The following is an 18,137-nucleotide window of genomic DNA, read 5'->3' on the forward strand; positions in this document are numbered from 1 at the left end:
AATATATTCTTTTATGACATCAGACTCTTCCACATGATACTGTTTCTCAGTCTACTAATAGTCACCAGAATGATCCCCAGGTTTAAATTATCATTTACTCCCTTCAAAAGGATCTTTTTCTGCTGGAAGAATATTTGAAACCTTTCAGAATTTTCCTGATCCAAACCTAAAACTACAAGTTATATCTGACACAGACTGGGATGGGCTACATTCATTTGTATTTTCCAAACCAATGTAAAGCCTAATTTGCTAATGGAATTGGTAATCATGTATCACACATAAGCTCTTACAGTTAAATCGATCATAACAAAAATGTGGATATCATGTAAATCTTATCAGGATCACTAAAATAATGGCACCTCTGTTTACAAGGTGTCGATTGGTTTTAGAGGCTTTGATAATGACTCCAGACAGTCAATAAATACAGAGACTTTTACATGGCCACTAGGAGCCGAACTAAACTATCTAATCTTTTTAAAATGACAGACAACACAATGAACTCTGAACTTAATCCCCTCCAAACATTAAGGAGACAGTTCAGTGCTTAAAGTACTATTCAAACTCAAACCCTACATTAAACAAAAATCATTAAGTGTCTGATTGAAACACACAGGAAAATTCAGAGGTAAGACTGATTTTTCCTTCCCATTGTGCCTGGGCAGTGGTCTGTGGTGGGCTCCAAGTCTGTCGGTTGCTTGTCTTGGGCAAGGAAAATACCTCTGTGCCTTTTGAAAGTTTGCAGTCAAAGCATTGGAAAAAAACCCTTTAAAACTGAAGGATTAATTGCTTTTTGTCTCAGTCAGGCAAATTTTCCCCTAAGGTTTTGAAGCAGGCATGGGAGACAATGTTATATGCTACATTTCAAGTTGCAAAATTTACACTGTTGGGCTCATAACCTCTGAAAATGATACATTGCCTTTAAGAGGAAAAGGAAACTGTAAATGTAAAGCTTATGTTACACTGAGAGATGGGGGAGGAGGGTGGCAGGTAATGGCTAACATATAAGTGGTGCATATATGAGCATATAAATAGATTAAATCACCCTTTATTTCAGCTGGTCAATTTTTTAAATAAATAAGAGGACCATCCAACTGTAAGACAGTTTCATCCAGTAGTAACAAAGTAAGAGAAGAGAAAATAGAAATACATTTTAAATTATCGCTAGCAATTCTTCTGAGATAATTGTTTGCTTTCTAACATTATCAGACTCCCTATTTGCAGCGCAAATCTGAATCCTTCCAGTACTGCTAAAAGTTCATTATTACCCCGTTTTCCATGAAATGCATCTTCTCTGTGCCTTTTGTTAGTTTGTCTTATAAATGTACCTCTCTGGACAATGAAAAGAGGAATTAATCTGTTCTAACCTTTTCAGTGCATCCCTTTTGCTTCCCAATGTAAAATCTGATGTGAAAAATGTTTTTGTTTTATTCTTAATGTGACTCAGATATCTTTAATGTCTTTCCTGGCTAATTGGAGATAGGATGTGTTAAATATCTGAATTTCTAATTAATGAATTCCACTGAATAGCTAATATTTCCTGAAATCTTAATTTCTCAGGTAGACTGCTGTATGCAAAGGGGGAAATATAATTTAAATCGTCATTTGGACTTCACATTTTTTAATTACCAAAATCTGCTTACATTGTAGAATGTAATTTGCTCTACAGTTTTGCAATTTTGTTTTATAGTATCCTCATTGCCTTGGTAAATTTCAGTGTGCAAATGGCTTCAAATATTTTATGTTATTAACAATGGTTCTTAAGTCAGGAATTTCTGATATTCCCACTAGCTGGGTTTTGCCATGATTAATTATTTAATCTTGTCTTTCCTGCAGTGCTTGATGAGCAGACTATTGCTTCTTGTTGTTGTCACTCAGATGAGCTACATTATCAGGACAGCCTTAATCTTACAATGGATTGTTATCTGTGTTCTCAGGATGAGATCAACCAGTAGAAGTGAGAGTGTGAGTATTTATTTGGCATCAATGTGTGATATTTTAAACCATTTTCTAAAGTCTGAATTTACATTAACTGTATACAAGCTCTATCTTGATTTCAGACTCCAGTTATGCTAATATATTTTCCTTACTGAACAAAACATTTCAAGATATTCTAATTTTAAAAACCCTCTAAATCCTTACTTTAGAATATTTTTTATTTTTTATGTTTAGCTGACAGGTTTTTGATAATCAGTACTTCCTCTGGTGATCATTTGTGGTAGAATTAGTGGAATTTCATGACAGCCTATTATACAGCACTTTTCCTTAGCAAGAGCTGCCTTTCCTTTCCATGGTGGCCTAATTAGTATTTCCTGAATCAGAGAATGGCTGAAACATTATGAGACATTAGCTGAAACAAATAGCTGAAACATTATGAAACATGAAATATTTCATAAGGAAAAAAAAGGAAGATAAAGTACCAGAGCTCTGCCAGGTCTGTGCTGAATGAAAATCCACAACTGCCAACATATTTGGCTTCTGTTTTTTTCCTTTTTAATTTCTTTAAAACTTTTCTTAGTCATTCTAATAGATTGCTTCCTAAACCTGCCCCTGATTTGTTACCATGCATTTAAGGACAACTACTGTAGTACACTAAAGTCTTACAATAGGAAAGCTTGTGTTAAAGAACTGTGCAACTGATTGTGAATAACATCTAACCAGGACCCAGCTAGAGCAGAACTACAAGTGTCTATAAGATATGCTGCAGCATCTTTTACTCTCAGAAGCTCCTTGGTCCATGCTTTCTCTCCTGTTCTCTTTCCTTTACCATGAGTTCCCAAATTCACTGCATTTGGGCATTGCCATCACACATCAAGTTATACCTAAGATTAGTTGAAGGCATTTGTATTTTTTTTTCTCTATTTGTACCAGTGGTAGCAATGACAGGGTTTAAGAAAGCTGAACGATGCCTGCTGGCAGTGTGGGCAAAGCATCCTTGGCACAGCCTGGAAGGCAGAGGACTCCCAGACTCACCAGGGACTGTCCCTGGTGCCCCTTGTGTACCACAGGCCCCCAGCTCTCCCCAGTGGTGCAGCAGTGGGGACCCTCCTTGGCTGGCTGTGCTGCTCAGGGCTGCTTGCTTGCAGGGCCAAGCTGTCCCTGTGCCATGGGGCACTCTGGAACTGCTCCTGGGGCCGGCCTGGGGGCTCAGAACTGGTGTCTGTGGAGGTCCTGCTCTCCTGAATGGAAACCAAGTATTGCTTTTTGCATAAAATCCCAGGTGTGTCATGGCCAGTGAGCTTCCAAACCAAGAAGAAAGACAAAGGTGTGACTTTTTTTCCTCTAAAAAGGAATAGCATTTACCAAATCTTTAATTCCAAACAGTGCAGCAATTTCACAAGGAGTACTCAGCAGTTTTCCAATTTTTTAATTGATCAGTGCCCTTACTTTGCCTATATGTGTATTTATAGCAGTGTAACACTAAACCAGATTTGCCTTTGTTTTTGTGATTTTTGCATTTTTTTTTCTTGAACAGGAAAGCATTCATTATCAAATGTTGTGAGAACAATACAGTAACTGGAGGTTATTTTATATGAAAATATTGTTGATTGTTCCTCCTCTAGAAATCTCTCTTGGCAGCTCACTTCCTGCCAAATGAATCAGCAAAAGCTGCTCATGAAAGTTGTTAATATATAATACAATCACCCAGAACTGCACTTGGTCCTTATCTATAAAGTCCTTTTGTGATCAATGATTCACATCACCTTTTGATTACAGTCTCTGAGCACAAACAGTTTCTTAATATAAATTAATGGCCTTGGAATTTCTAAATAAACATTCCCTTTTGTTTAGCATCATTTCCTATTTTCATACCAAAACAGAGTCTTATTGTAATTGTTCAGTTTTCACTGGAAAAAGTGTTTGTGGCCTGGAATGTTCTCAAAAAACAAGCGGTTCCTTTCAAAGCTAATAGTGTTGATTTACAAGGTCTAACGTGCCATGTTAATTGAATATAGCTAGGAAATATTACAAAAAAGCAGCTAGTGTGGTGTGACACTTTAAACAATGATTCTTGTACTCATTTACTGGAAAAGAGATTTTTTTTCTTGAAGTATAGTATTATTTGGCAATGTTGTTTCCTTGGTTGGTTTTTCTTTTTTTTTTTCATAGTATTAAGACCCAGCTATCTAAGCAGCAGATAGTCAAGGTACTTCCTTTAAATTTCCTGATTGCTGTTAACGCTACTGAATAGGCATGAGCTCTTCAGCAAAATGAATACTGAAGATTTCCTCTGGCCAGATCTGGCTAGAAGAACAATTAAATACCAACCATCATGCAGTGATAACCTAATGCTAACTGTTCCCTCTTGCAAACTTCAGGGAGCATGAGTGCAGAATGTAGCAGAAGCATAAGCCTGACCTGCACAGAACTGGAGCAAAAAACTATCTGATAATATTCCTTTCTAAGGCAGAGTTATTTCACTTAAATCAATTAGGTGGAGTTCTAACTAAACTGAAATAAGAACCTGAGAGACTGAAAATGCCTATGGAGATATTTAGTTTAATTAATTCTTAGCTAAAGTGATTCAAGACTATATTCAGACAAGGTTGCTTTTTTTTCTTCCTGAAGTATTAAAAGAATAAAGGCCATAATAAAAATGATCAAACCTGTTAGTGTGTTGTTCATAGTAGTTTCAATTAAAGCAATTCAGTTTGCAGTGAGAACAGACTCAGAGTGGGCACCGTGTCTGCCACTCACCATGGCTCAGCTGACAGAGCAACTCATCAAGCTGGGACCACTTGGCCATCACCAGTCAGATGTCCATCAGGTACTCATCCTAACATCAAAAGTAGTTTTAATTTCTGACTTGTTCATATCCCAGACTAGAACAGGGGCTGTTTTTCTCAGGAAAGTTCTCCTGGGTTACATAAGGATTACAAAGTTGTGGCCATCTAAGATTGGATGCTCTTAAAAGTGAGGAGAAATAAAAGACCTCCTGTTCAAGGAAAGTAATGTCCTCCAGAAAACAATCTGTAATAGAGCTCCCCACTGCCTATAAAGAAGTAAAGCCCTCAAGCTCCCAGGGCATGCCCTTGACTCAGGGTTTTAGTCAATGCCTGTTCCTTAAAAGCACTGGTAAGCAGAGAGAAAAATTTTTATGCATCAGTGTTTTGATCTGTGGAATGATAAAGATGCTACTTTGTAGCATCATTCAAATCCTATGCTTAAAAAATATGGTTTGTAAGTTGCAATGAAAATGAAATAGTACTTGTTCTTCAATGGCAACTAGCATTATATAAACACACGTAATGACAGAGACTCTCCTCTCCTTCCCACTGCAGTCAGACTGAAGTGTCTCTGTTCAATCAGTAGTTTCAATTACTTTATTGACTCTTTCAAAGATAACATCAGCACCAGCTGAGGATCTCTCCAGATATTTTTAGGCACTTGCAAGATGTCAGTGAAATGCCAAAAGCAGTTAGTGATGCACTGCCCTCCTAACAGGAGAGATGTGTGCTGTTCTGTCAATTTACCATAAAAAAAGCCCCATGTGAACCCCCAAACGTGAACACTGTTCATTCAGTATTTTGGTGAAGATTGTTATATACTCTGTCCAATTCTTAAATCTAGTGTAATTAAACCAAAAAAACAATGTATTTATGATTTTGACTACTATTCAGAAAACATAATTCACTTAGATGCTCTGAAATTAAAAAAGGTAATCTCCCTGCTGATATCTAATGTACTGGCTGTGTATTAGGCAAAAAGGTAAAAGGCAAAAAATTGCAGTGGTAATTCCATCATTTCCTCATCTGCCTGTTTTCCTCAAGAATCATTTGATAGGGTTGTTGCTACCATGCTTCATCTGAGAGGCAGAAATGGGTCTGGCCATCAGAAAAACAGGCACAAGGGGAACAGGAGCAGTCAGTTCAGCTTCTAGGGAGAATGAGCTGGTTTGCAAGGGTCCAGTTTGGGGATGAGCCCAGGAAAGAAGGCAGTAGCAGAGCAGGAGATGCCAGAGAAATGACTAATGGCATTGTTGTCCTTGTGGAGGGATGTAAAGAGGAGATATCTGGGCAATGACCAATGAAGTAATTTGTTATGGATGGCATTGCATGTGAAAATTATCTATAGTAATTCCATTTGAGGGTGAACATTTTCCCCCCGTCTCTCTTTTCCATGATTCATTCAAAATGGATTCCAATCCAACTGGGAAAGAAAATGAAACAGACTCAAAGCTGCCAATTGTGCACTGGCAATTGCAAAAAAAGGAAGTAATCTACACTGGAATTGCACACCCAGTAAGGACCCCACTCTACAGTTCATTACACTTTTTGTAATGGTCATGTGGGTAAAATGTGTTTTTAAAGTATCAACACAGGCAGGAAAGATTGAAACCAGCAGTTCCTGGCCCTCTGGTATCCCATTAGGGTTGGGGAAGAGTAGGAATTAGGGGAGGAAGGGGAGAAAGGACGTGGTGAAAGTGGTTTTGCTTTAGATAAGCCTCTGCATCCTGTTTCACAATATTGTTGATAATTTGCCTCAGTTTCCCCTCTTGCTCTCTTCTGAGCTGTGAACTGCTTTTACACCTTCAGCAAGAAATAGGTTCTTTGGATCATTTTTTCAAAGGAAAATCTCAGGATGATTGGAACTATGGCAACAGCTCTATATCTTACAGGGCCTGAGGTTTCTGCCTGTCCAGATAATGAAATACTTCCTTCACAGAAATAGTATGAATTTAGCCAGCACAGAAAATACCTTCTCATTTTCTGCTGGGGACTTCTAGAAGAAGCCTCCTCAGGCTTCTTGACCTGGTTAAATCTGAACTAGTACAAGTAGTTAGTACAAGTAGGATACCTCAGAAATGATAACATCTCCTGTCCTTTTCTGCATGGAGAGTACCATAAATTTTAAAAAAATTACTTAGTATTGTCTTTGGCAACAAACTATTTAGTTGCAGCCTCCAAGTATGTCATGTATAGTTGTGAAGCAAAGCTACACTGTTCTGCCAGAAGCGGATGTCAGTGCCTATACTGAATTTGTCCCTTTGTCTTTTTAGAAATATACTTTATTTCCTTGAACGAGGCAGTTCCCTGAAGCCTTTTGAGAGCGGCCCTGAGCTCAGCTGGAAACAGGAAAAGCTCCTAAGTGACTGAAAGCTGTAGATGTTGGGCACATCTGACCAGCACTGGAATTACGGTGGGGAGGAGCAGCTGGCAGACGTGGGGAAGGGGAGCACAGGCTGGACAGACAGCACGGGGTAGAAGCAGGGTCAGCTGCAGCAGGAAGGGCTTCTGGCAGGTTTGATGTACTCCTGCCCACAGATCTGAGGTCAGATACAAAACCACCACTGTACCTTGGATCATCCTCTGGATGTCATGGTCTTATGTTCAGTGGGGGTGTAAAACACTCTGGAGAGCTGAGCAGCCAGGCCTGGGGTGATTTGGTCTGATTCTGTCCAGAGAACAAAGGTACTTCAACACCCACTGCCACAACTGGAGACTGTAACATCTGTCTATTCCTTGGTCAGTCACCTTTGTATTTGTTTGCTTCTTCTTACATTGCTTTGCTTTGTTATTAAACATATTTATTTCCAGGCAGCTGTGATACCAGCAAGAACATTGGCAAAACAGATTCAGAGTCCTGTTTATTTTGGTTAGCTGATATCCTAAAGTAAGCTACTGTTTAAATTTTTGGGAGAGGAGGAAGAAGAAATTTTATCCAAAGCCTCTGTAAGAATCGAACTAATTTAAAATCACATAAATACATTCATAAAAGCATTTTGTATAAATCATCATGCTTCGTGCATTCTATTTTTATTGCCAGCCACAGTGTGTGATGGCTGGGTGTAGATGTCTGAAGCATCTCTGATTTACCTGCCCTGCCTCTGCTTTTCCACAGTGGCAGTAGATGTACTTTCTTCTATCACACGAATAAGCTTAATCTTGTTATAATATTTGCAGTTTACTTTCACACTGTCACCTTATAATTGTTAAATTAATTCTAAATCCGATCACTGTTAAGATTAGAAATTAGTGGTTTCCACATCCATCCTTTCATCTGCGTTTGTGTGACATCCAGTGGCTGAATGGGTCAATCACAGGCTCCCATGTCTGGTGAAAAGTGTGAAAATTACTCTCAACTCCATGTAGAACATGAAAGCAGGAAATGTATTGCATAATAATGCTAACAGAGCATTTGCTTAATTTTGATTCAAAAATAAACTGGTGATTAAAGCAGCTTGTTCAAGGAAACACACTGCAAATTTGTAACCTTAACTCACTGCAGCCTTTAGTGTTCTTTCCCACTGCTACTGATGTGAACTCATCTCCTCAGTGTTCCCACTGGGCACAGAGAAGTGAATAAACTGTTTATCATCCTGCTCCAAAAGGAGTAATCTCTGTTTTCCTGCACTTAACTGTTGACTGCATCATGAGTGTCTGGATTAATCAATTTTGTCAGGAGCAGTACTGAGCTTAGGAGCCAAATTTTGATTAAACCCCTAGCAATATTTTAAAACCCCAAAATATATTGATTATCCAAATGATATTGGATTAGGCTTCTAAACAGTTATTTAAACTTAAAGATCTAGAACTCCAGTCTCATGTTTGAAATAACTGCCTGCAATTAAAGTAATTCATGGCAGTTGAGCAAGGTGTTTTCTTTGCCATCATCATGAAAATGATATGACAGCAGCACTGCTCCCAACATGTCATCCAATTTTTTCCATGCAGGTAATAAATTAGTAACAGCTTTTGTTTTGCTCATACACATAAACCCCACAGTTATCTCAGAGCTTTTTCTGCAATTTGTTATTAGAAGTAGCAACTACTAGTGCTGAAAAGGAAAATGATGAGAACATAAGTGTTTCTCTGTTTTTCTAATCTGCTTTAGGAGATCCATAAACCTTTTTCATAAATCCAGCTAAGTCCTTGTGTGCAAGCTTTTCATATAGCAAAAGGAAAATATAATTAAAAAATAATAATTTTAATTTCCAAAAACTTAACAGAGAAATTAAGTATTGATGTCTAGTGTCTGAAATTCCTTTAAAGTTATCCTTTAAAAATTATTAAATTTCAGGTTTAATATTTATTTCAAGGATGTAAAAATATTATTTTGGCAGGAAATTTGTTGTTAAGACTAATATATATTGGACACACACACACAAAAGACTGTGCAGGCCTGGGTAGTGCATACGAGGCAAATGATACCAGCAGACAGGAAAAGAGCAGCTGTGCACCATTCTTGGACACAAAGTCCTCAGGAGTCACGAGGTTAGCACAGGATCTTTTTTTTATGCTTGGTTTTGCTGACTACAGAGCCACTTAGTCAACTCTAATAATCAGAATAAAAGTCCTCTCCTAAAGTTAGATTAGTTTTATGCTGCTCTATGGCAAGGAAAAGCAAGTCAAATCTCTCAGAATTGTATCTAGAAGAAAACAAAGATCAGATATATGAAAATGCCCTTGCTGAGATCCAGTCCTTTGAGCTGCCTCTTGGAACCACCATAAGGTATGCTTCTTTTTAATAGTATTATACTCTTCATGATGGATTGTTCCTTCTATAGCTGTTCTTTCAGTCAGCAAAATATATTAGAAACTTTGTTTTCCTGACCCTGAAGCCTACAAGAAAGTTGAGTTTAATTTCAATGTGATTGGCCCTCAGTGAAAAAGTACAAGCCAAGGTCACCTACTCTGCTCTTTCTTTTCACCTGGACAAAGTGATCTGTTTTTGATGGCTGGCTGCAGATTTGTGAAAAAGAAAGTGCTCTTAAAAATGAAAACGCGGGGAAATGTTCTCTTTTGTGTAGCAACGTTTTTAAAGTCAACAGCTGCATTTGAAAAAATAATTTACTGCTTCCTATTCTTAAATTTTCAATAAATGCAACTTTTGTTTTAATCACCAAAGACAGAACTACTTAAGGTTTTACTGTTGATATTTCTAAACGTCTGAAGATTTAATTATTTTTGTTTTGTTTGTAGCTTATGGAAACTGTTTAATAGTAAAAGTGCAACTGAAAAAATTCCCCTGCATATTTGTCCTTAAAAAAAGTAATTATATATAAGATTGTAATGTAATTTGTCTAGGTATATTGTCAGTATTTGTAGAAGAGTTTTAAAAATAGCCTGCCTGGCACTGTAGGCGTCAGGTTGCAGTAACCATCAGGCTAAAAAAAGAAAATTAAATTTACGCTGAAAAATGTGTCAATCTATAACTTCAGTATTTTGGTGATGTGAAAAAAAAGGAATGTGGGAAAATTGTTACTGCATTTGAGTGATTTCTTGAAGGAAATACTACAAGTGGTAGGATTTTTCCTTTTTTTTTTTTTATTATGCAATTTGTAAGCACTTGTCTACATTCAGAATAGTCCTTGTTGATTTAGTAGGTGAATGAACAATCTGAATCAACACTGAATATGATAAAGGCACAGGCATAGACAAGACGTGCATCGTCTTTGGTGCCATTTATTAATTCGTGTACAGGTGTAGTTGCACCAGGGCAGGACAGATGATGAGCTTGATAATAGTAACTGGAAGGATGCCAAATGCAATTGTAGACCTTGATGCATTCACATTTGTCAAATGCTGTCTGCTTCTTACTGGAAAAAGTAGCTACACATCACCCTGGAGTTTTACATATCTGGCCTATTGCTCTACACGAACTTCCCACTTGTGTGCAGATAACTTTGTCCAGAAAGCAGGTGCATCCTGTCTCCTGAGCATGCAAAACCCAAGGATTAGTTAATCCCTGGCCACAGGCCACAAAGTGTAAAATTTACATAGAAAATAGGTTATTCCTCCTTCATTGACACATGAAGCTTTGCTGTACAAAGCACTAGGAAACATTATGCTAGTTTCTAGTGAAATACAGCAAGCCACTGCACATAGAGGTGCACTTTTTTGTTTTGTCTTGGTTTTGTTCTATTTTACCCGGACTCTCAAGTTTCTATCACGTAAAGAATGGAAGGAATGACGACTGACATAACCTGAATGCAGAAACCCGGCAGAGCCTCCGCCTCAGGGGTCGGTGCTTCCCTCCCTGCCGGGACGGGCACGGTCCGCGTGTGCGGGAGCGGTCGAATCAAAACAAACCAAATAATAATAATAATAATAATAATAATAATAATAATAATAATAATAATAATAATAATAATAATAATAATAATAATAATAATAATAAATAGTACAAGACCACACCATGAACTAGCCACAAGACCAAACCAGAACTAGCTCAGTGGAAAAGGTCCTGTTGAACCCTGTAAGCCTTCAAGGCGTCTGTGCAGCGCGGCGGGCAGCCGGTCGGTCCGGGACAGGGGCCGCACTTTGCGCGTCCCTCGTTTGTCACAGTGCCCCGAGCGGGTCGCACGGGCAGGCACCGGGTAGATGCAGCTGCCCGCGATCTCTGCCGGACACCAGCGCCCGGAGATGCCATGGGGACGGAGGGGCTTTGCCGGGCTCCCCGACCTAGCCCTGCCCCTGACAAGGGCAGCGCAGCCCTGCCGAACTGGCGCGAGCCCGAAGGGCGCGGCCCGGAGTGACCTGCGCCCCCTCACCGGCCGCAGCCCCTCCCTCGTCCCCGCCGCCCCGCGCCCAGCGCGCACCGGCGAACCCTCCCCGACGGCTCGCGCCGGCCCCCGCCCGGCTCCGCGGCCGCTCCTCCCTCGGCGCCTCCCGCAGCGGCGCGGCCGCCGGGTCCCTCCCATCCAAGATGGCGGAGAGTCTCCCCGAGCATGATCGGATCCTGCAGGAGATCGAGAGCACCGACACGGCCTGCGTGGGACCCACCCTGAGGTGCGGGGCGCGGGGGCTGTGGCGCCGCTGGCGGGTGAAGCTCCCACGCTCCGTCCGCCCGCCGGCCTGGGAGCTGCGGCGCGGCCCGGCCGCGCTTTCTGACAGCTGCTCCCCAGGGACGGCGCGGGGCCGCCCGCAGCGCCGCAGGCGGGAGCGACCGCGGTGGGTGCGGAGGGGACGCGCGGCCCCCGCTGCCGCTCCGTGGGGCCCGGCCGCCGTCCCCCGTCCCGGGCGCTGCGGGGCGGAGGGAAGGGGCCCGTGCGGCGCGGGCAGGGAGCGGGGCTGTCAAGCCGCGCCGCCGCTCTGACAGGGAAAGGCGACCGAGCGGAGACGGCGGCCGTGGCCCGGCTCCGGGCTGACCGCTCCCTGGCATTGTCTGCCGGGGAAGCGCCGGGCACGGCCCCGGCGGGGCTGGAGTGCGGCCTCGGGACGGGGCGGCCCCGGGCCCGGCGCGGGTGGCCGGGCTTGGGGCGCCCGCCGTAAGCCAGTGCCGGGCTCTGCCGCCCGCGCTTGGGCATGGGCAGCTCCCTGGGTGTGCCGGTACCGCGGGGTCTGTGCTGAGAACGGGGCCGGAACCGTATCGTGGGTGGGTGTTGCAGTGCTCCGATATCAACCTCTCATGATGCGGTCTGAAACCCACTACCCTGCAGTTTGCTTGGAAATGTGACAGTGTTTAGAGCGTGTCTGGTGTGCCATGACTGCAGTAGTTTGGTTTTCTGTCTTTTTCCTCCAATTCTACATGCTGATAAATGGCTTAGCCTGCATTTTGAAAAAAAGGTTTTGCATAACCTTTCCTGTTAGAGGGGAATGTGGAGGTACCTTTCACTTAGAGCTGGGGAGATAAAGGCAGGGCCTGTGGAGACTGAATTGAGTTATAGAGCAAACAGGGGAAAGGGGATCTTCATCGTGTAGCTTTGCTGGTGCTTCCCTGATTAAAGATGTCTGAAATAAGTGAAAAAAGCATAGGCACTAGCCAGACGGGGGAGAGAGAACTGTGAATGTTATCTCCTTGAAAAGATACAGAGAGCCTGTGTGCAGAAAACTGGAAAAGGCAGTTTGTGTGGCAGCGTGCTGCAAAGCAGCGAGCATGGTGCTGCTGGCTTTTCCTGCAGTGGGAATGGTGCCTGCTGGAGAGTGTGGACAGGGCTGGGAGAGGATGAACGTGGGCTACGTGGGTGGGAATGCGGTCCTGAGAACTGGTGGAAGAGAAGTTCCTGTTACATGATGCCAAGTGGGTCATTTTGCACATCATAGCAGCTGATTTTCAGGTTAGCTACATGTGTCTACAGTGGATCCTCCACAGCTGTGTGGGAGGTGGCAGTCTGGGCATTTGTGTGAGGCTGGGGCAAATCAATCCTCTGAGAGCCCCCATGGGGAATGTGGTGGGCTCCTCTAGACATCGCACGGGGACTGCTTGCTCGCTCAGTCTGGTCTTGGAGGTCAGCTTGGAGCAAACTGCACTCTGACCTTCTCTCATGTTCCTTAAGCACAGCTGCTGTTGGGAATTCAGTGTGGAGATGCTGAAGCTGAGCATCGCAAGGAGCCTCACCTGTGGGAGTCTGTGGGCTTAGGCTGATGGAAAGTAGCTGGGATGCTTTCAGACTTAAGTTGTCCCTGGAGGCAGTTTCACCGTGTTAATCACTTAACAAGCCCAGGCAGGTTGAAGCTGATGCCTGCAAAAAACCACAACAAAATATTAAATATAATTGCAGTTTCATCACTATCTTCAGTACAGAGCTTATATCAGAGTAACCTGCAGAAAGGACAGAGTGTTGGGCTACACAGCAGAAGAAGGCATCCACAGGTGTGGATGGGGAAGGGACCATATGAATCTCTTATGCATATTAAGCATTTAAAATGTGCTGATGTCTTTATAAATTCTAAAACTTAATTTCTTATTTTTTGCATGTTTCTATCCTGTCACCGATTTTCCAGTAAGGGAATTTTACATTGCTGACTTTCAGGACTTTTAGGGAAAAAGTGGATGTTGGTCTGATTTAACTGTAGTGTTCAATTACAAATAAAAAAATGTAGGTGAAAGAGTGGTTACACCTGGCTGAGTGTTTTGAAAGAAGTCCAGCAAACACCACAGAAGTATGCTTCTACTCCCTAAGAACAGCAGCATTTAAGATCAAATCTTGAGCTGTCTGCTCAGCTGTATGTTACAATTTGTGAATTGCTGTGTGAAACTGAAAAGTCTGAAATCCCACATCAAATTACAAGATCTATTTCAATGAAAGAAGCATGAATGTAAAATGGAGCATTATTTTCTGCATGAGATCTAGGTTTTTACTCGCTAAACAATGTGAATCAAAGAAATGAGTTGAGTAATTCTACGTGCAGTTGCATAAGGCACAACATGAAGTGATCCATTGATTTCCAGTCACAGAAGCCATTGAAGCCAGTTGTCTCACGTAATGACTGAGATTACATTAATTTTGTTATGTGAAATGGAATATTTTTGTTATCTCTGGGTTATAATGCTGGGAGAATATTTATAGCATTGCCACATCAAATAAAATACCAACATACCTACTTAAATAGCAGAACAAAAGAGGGGGCTTGAGGTGAGTGGTTTGGATAAGTAGCATGAGGTAATATTAAATGCTGAAGATTGTAGAATATGCAAGATCTGACTTATCCTTAATTGTTAATATCAAGATATTAATGTCTTCATAATGCATCCATGCTTCACAGAGGAAGTGTACGTTTTTCTTGTGGGCTGTATGTAGGTTCCATGGAAACACATTTTTGCTCCTATTTTTCTTCAGTGTTTTACTTGCTGGTTGGGTATAGCTGTTCCTGCCAGGGTGCTGTTTCCTGCCCTGCTACAAGAGTGGCAGCACTTGTTTTTATGATACAAAAAATAATAACATTTATAGATATATAATGTTTTTGTGTATAATTTACTGGTAAGGAACAACATACAGACTGACCCTGCAGGTGATGTTCTGCTGCTGAGATCTGCCCATAAAGAGGAATTTGAAATGCAGGTCCTTTATAGGAGGAATCAGCATACAGCAAGTGCAGTTGGGATTATTTACTGTTTAGGAGAGTTAGCTCCTAAAGACTGATCTGCATCTCAAGAGAGGAAGAGATTGTATTGAATTAAATTAATTTTCTTTTTACATTTTAACTGGATGGATTTATTGATTTAAATTTGCTGCTATTTTACTTGCATCTCTAAATTCAGTGACACATGCTGAATCATTATAAATGAGACCTAAGCCAACATGCCTTTCATTAAATAGGCAGACTGTGTCTATAGCAAGCCAGGATTATTTTTTTTTTTCATCAGACTCTGTGAAGCTTTTATCAGCATCTTTTTGGCTTTAATGGCTAACAAAATGAGATTAATGACAAAACTTGTTAAAGGCTCATCACTCTCACCTTTTTATAGAACATGTTAATATCATGTAATTCATGTTGCATACATACTTTTGAGCTTTTCTCAGGGAGAACTATCTCATTTCTAATCTTTAGAAAGGAAGTGGAAAAAGACAAAGAGAAAGAAAAGCAGTTCCCGTAATCCTCTCAACAATAACAGAAAAATCAGAAACTTAATAACAAAAAATTTAAGGCCCTCGCTGAACTCTGGGTTTTAACACTTCTTGAATAGTCAGCTGGACAGGCTGTGGTAGCTAGTAAGACAGATTCTCTTCAGAAGAAAATAATTGACCTTATTTGATGGTTAGTTTATGGTTGGTTGAAAAAGGTCAAAGTGGAACTCGACAGAGCAGAAGTTGTTCTGCCAGGGCCCTGTGTGCTATAGGTATGAGTTTCTTTGAGTCTGTAGTAGTGTGTAGTATTTAAAAGCTTTTTTTTTTAAATAGATGAATTAACTCTTAAACTCTAGCTTGGCAAAATATTTCATAAGCATATGGTAGACTTTCTCTAAACACTTCATCTTGTGAGCTTTGCATCACTAAGTCTGCAGTGTTCTGTGGTTCCCATACACAGCCTGTCAGGGGAGTACCTCCATGCCCACAATCCGTTGACTGAACAAAAATACAAAAGTAAAATTAAATATAAAAAACTGGGGGGGATTTGATAATGGAAATTCTGTTGCTAAGGTGAAGTTGATAAGGAGGTGCCGTGTCTGTTGATCTATCTGTCTATAAGCAGAATGTACTCTGGAGCTTTAACTGACAATCACAGCTTGGAAAGTGCTCCTCAAAAGTCAGTGTAAAATTGCTTTTAATTCAATTCTCTCTTCCTGAAATCTGTCATCACAAAGCCATTGCCTGGTAGATGTTAGAGCATCTTGTAGGCTGCTCTGAGTTGTGCTGCCCATGAAACATCTTTGAAGAGTTCTTAGAGAGCCTCCTGTGAAGACATTTCTCTGTCCTGTTGTCTCTGGCTGAACAAATCACAGCCACAAGCACCGTTCAGTGGATGCATTTCTGCCTGGTGCTGCAGTATGCTGCAGTCACCTTCCCCTGGTCTAGGACTGCATTGCACTGGTGAAAGCAGCACTGAGCTGAGACTGCAAAGCAGAATCATTTCTGTATAGTGCTGCATTTTTCTTGTTCAGATTAAGCAGAGTTTGGAGGTTGGATATCATAAATGAGTTTGGCTGAAGTGTTAAATTGTTAGCTGTTCATTCTGAGCTTCTGTCCTTGTGTTGCAGAAAAGCCAAAAGTGAAAGCTACACTTTAGTAAGGCATCATTAGAAAAATAAGCAATTTTGTCCTTTGCTGGTCAAGGTCCTGAGAAAATTCAGAGTTAGAGATATGGAGTGAGAGTCTAATTCTGCTGCTTTTACTGGGTTGTGGTACACTTTGAAACTGCAGGTGCTTTGCCCAGACTGGGGTCTGTAGTTTGTATTTTGGAGATATTCTTGTATTCATTGAGCGAAAGCAAAATGAGCAAAGTGACTAAATGTTATGTAACTTCTGTTTTACTGAAAGTGTACATTGCAGTTACCAGCAGGCATGATTTAGGTATGTGATTCTGTGTCTTCAGCACCACAGTTAGTAAGTGGTAGCATAGGCAGTATGAATGAAATCTGAAAATGTGGGAAGATTTTACAGCATTACACAACTGCAGTCAGGGAAATACTTTTTCTGCCTATGGTCTGTTGGGATTTATGATGTGGTTATCCAATAACAAAATGCGGTTGCCTTCATTTTTCTCCTGTGGTCTTACTTGTCTGGTAGGATTGTCTAATGTAATTTTTCAGTGTTTTGGTTTTGGAGCATGAGCCAGCAAATAGCATTTTTGTCTATAGCTTAGTCTTGTTTTAAATATAGAGCAGACATAAGAATACTCTGAGATCATCAGCCAATGCTTTAGATGAGAATTTTAGTGGTTTGATCATATATTTTGATTTCAAAAGGTATGGTAATCTTTTACAGAATTGTAAGCTATTGGTTTGAAAATCAGTAGACCCTATCTTTATTAATGGTCTGTCTTCAAGCCCTTCCTAATTTTCAAGTTAATGCCTTTTATTCCTGGGTTCCCTTTCAGACAGAAGTTACAAAGTAGCCCCAAAGAACTGGAAAATCCTTGTGTGATAGCTGTGGTCTCTTTTGGATCAGGACTGTACGTTCATGTATATTGTTGTGGTTTACCCCAGCCAGCAGCGGAGCCCATCCAGCTGCTCATTCACTTCCCCACCTGCAGTATGGGGAGAGACAGAAGGATAGAAGCTGGAAAACTGTGGGCTGGGCTAGAAACAGTTTACTAGGAGAAGCAAAGGCTGCACACACAAGCAAAGCAAGGACTGAATTCACTGCATCCCATGGAGAGGCAGGTGTTCAGTCATGTCCATGACAGCAGGACCCCATCACAAGTAATGGTTATTCTGGAACATAGAATCACAGAATGAACTAGGTTGGAAAAGACCTTTGAGATCATTGAGTCCAACCTATGACCTAACACCTCCTCATTAACTAAACCATGGCACTAAGTGCCACATCCAGTCTCTTTTTTAAACACATCCAGGGACAATGACTCCCCTACCTCTCTGGACAGACGATTCCAGTGCCCAGTCACTCTTTCAGTGATGAATTCTTTCCTGATCTCCAACCTAAACTTCCCCTGGTGCAGCTTAAGGCTGTGTCCTCTGGTTCTGTCAGTTGCTGCCTGGAGAAAGAGACCAACCCCACCTAATTGCAACCACTTTTCAGGGATTGTAGAGAGTGATAAAGTCTCCCCTGAGTCTCCTTTTCTCCAGGCAGAACATCCCCAGCTCCCTCAGTGGTTCCTCTCAGGGCTTGTGTTCCCAGCCCCTCTCCAGCCTCGTTCCCTCCTCTGGATGCCCTCGAGTGCACTCTTCCCAGCCTGAGGGGCCAGAGCTGGACACAGCACTCAGGGTGAGGCCTCAGCAGTGCCAAGCACAGGGTAGGGGTGATCTCCCTGCCCCTGCTGGCCACACTGCTCCTGATACTGGCCAGGATGCCTTTG

General features: G+C 41.6%; 1 protein-coding gene across 3 annotated transcripts in view; it reads left to right on the forward strand.

Annotated features, from left to right (window-relative positions):
* The first annotated feature begins 11,616 nt into the window (after positions 1-11,616).
* EXOC6 (exocyst complex component 6) overlaps positions 11,617-18,137 on the forward strand; it is an 84,879-nt gene continuing 78,358 nt past the window's right edge. For all 3 annotated transcript variants that reach the window (XM_064716422.1, XM_064716423.1, XM_064716424.1), the window contains exon 1: positions 11,617-11,729. In XM_064716422.1, the coding sequence (XP_064572492.1) occupies positions 11,647-11,729 (83 nt within the window). In that variant the 5' untranslated portion in view covers positions 11,617-11,646. The remainder of the gene's footprint in view (positions 11,730-18,137) is intronic.

The sequence above is a fragment of the Zonotrichia leucophrys genome, chromosome 6 (genome assembly GCF_028769735.1).
Source record: "Zonotrichia leucophrys gambelii isolate GWCS_2022_RI chromosome 6, RI_Zleu_2.0, whole genome shotgun sequence".
Lineage (NCBI taxonomy): Eukaryota > Metazoa > Chordata > Aves > Passeriformes > Passerellidae > Zonotrichia > Zonotrichia leucophrys.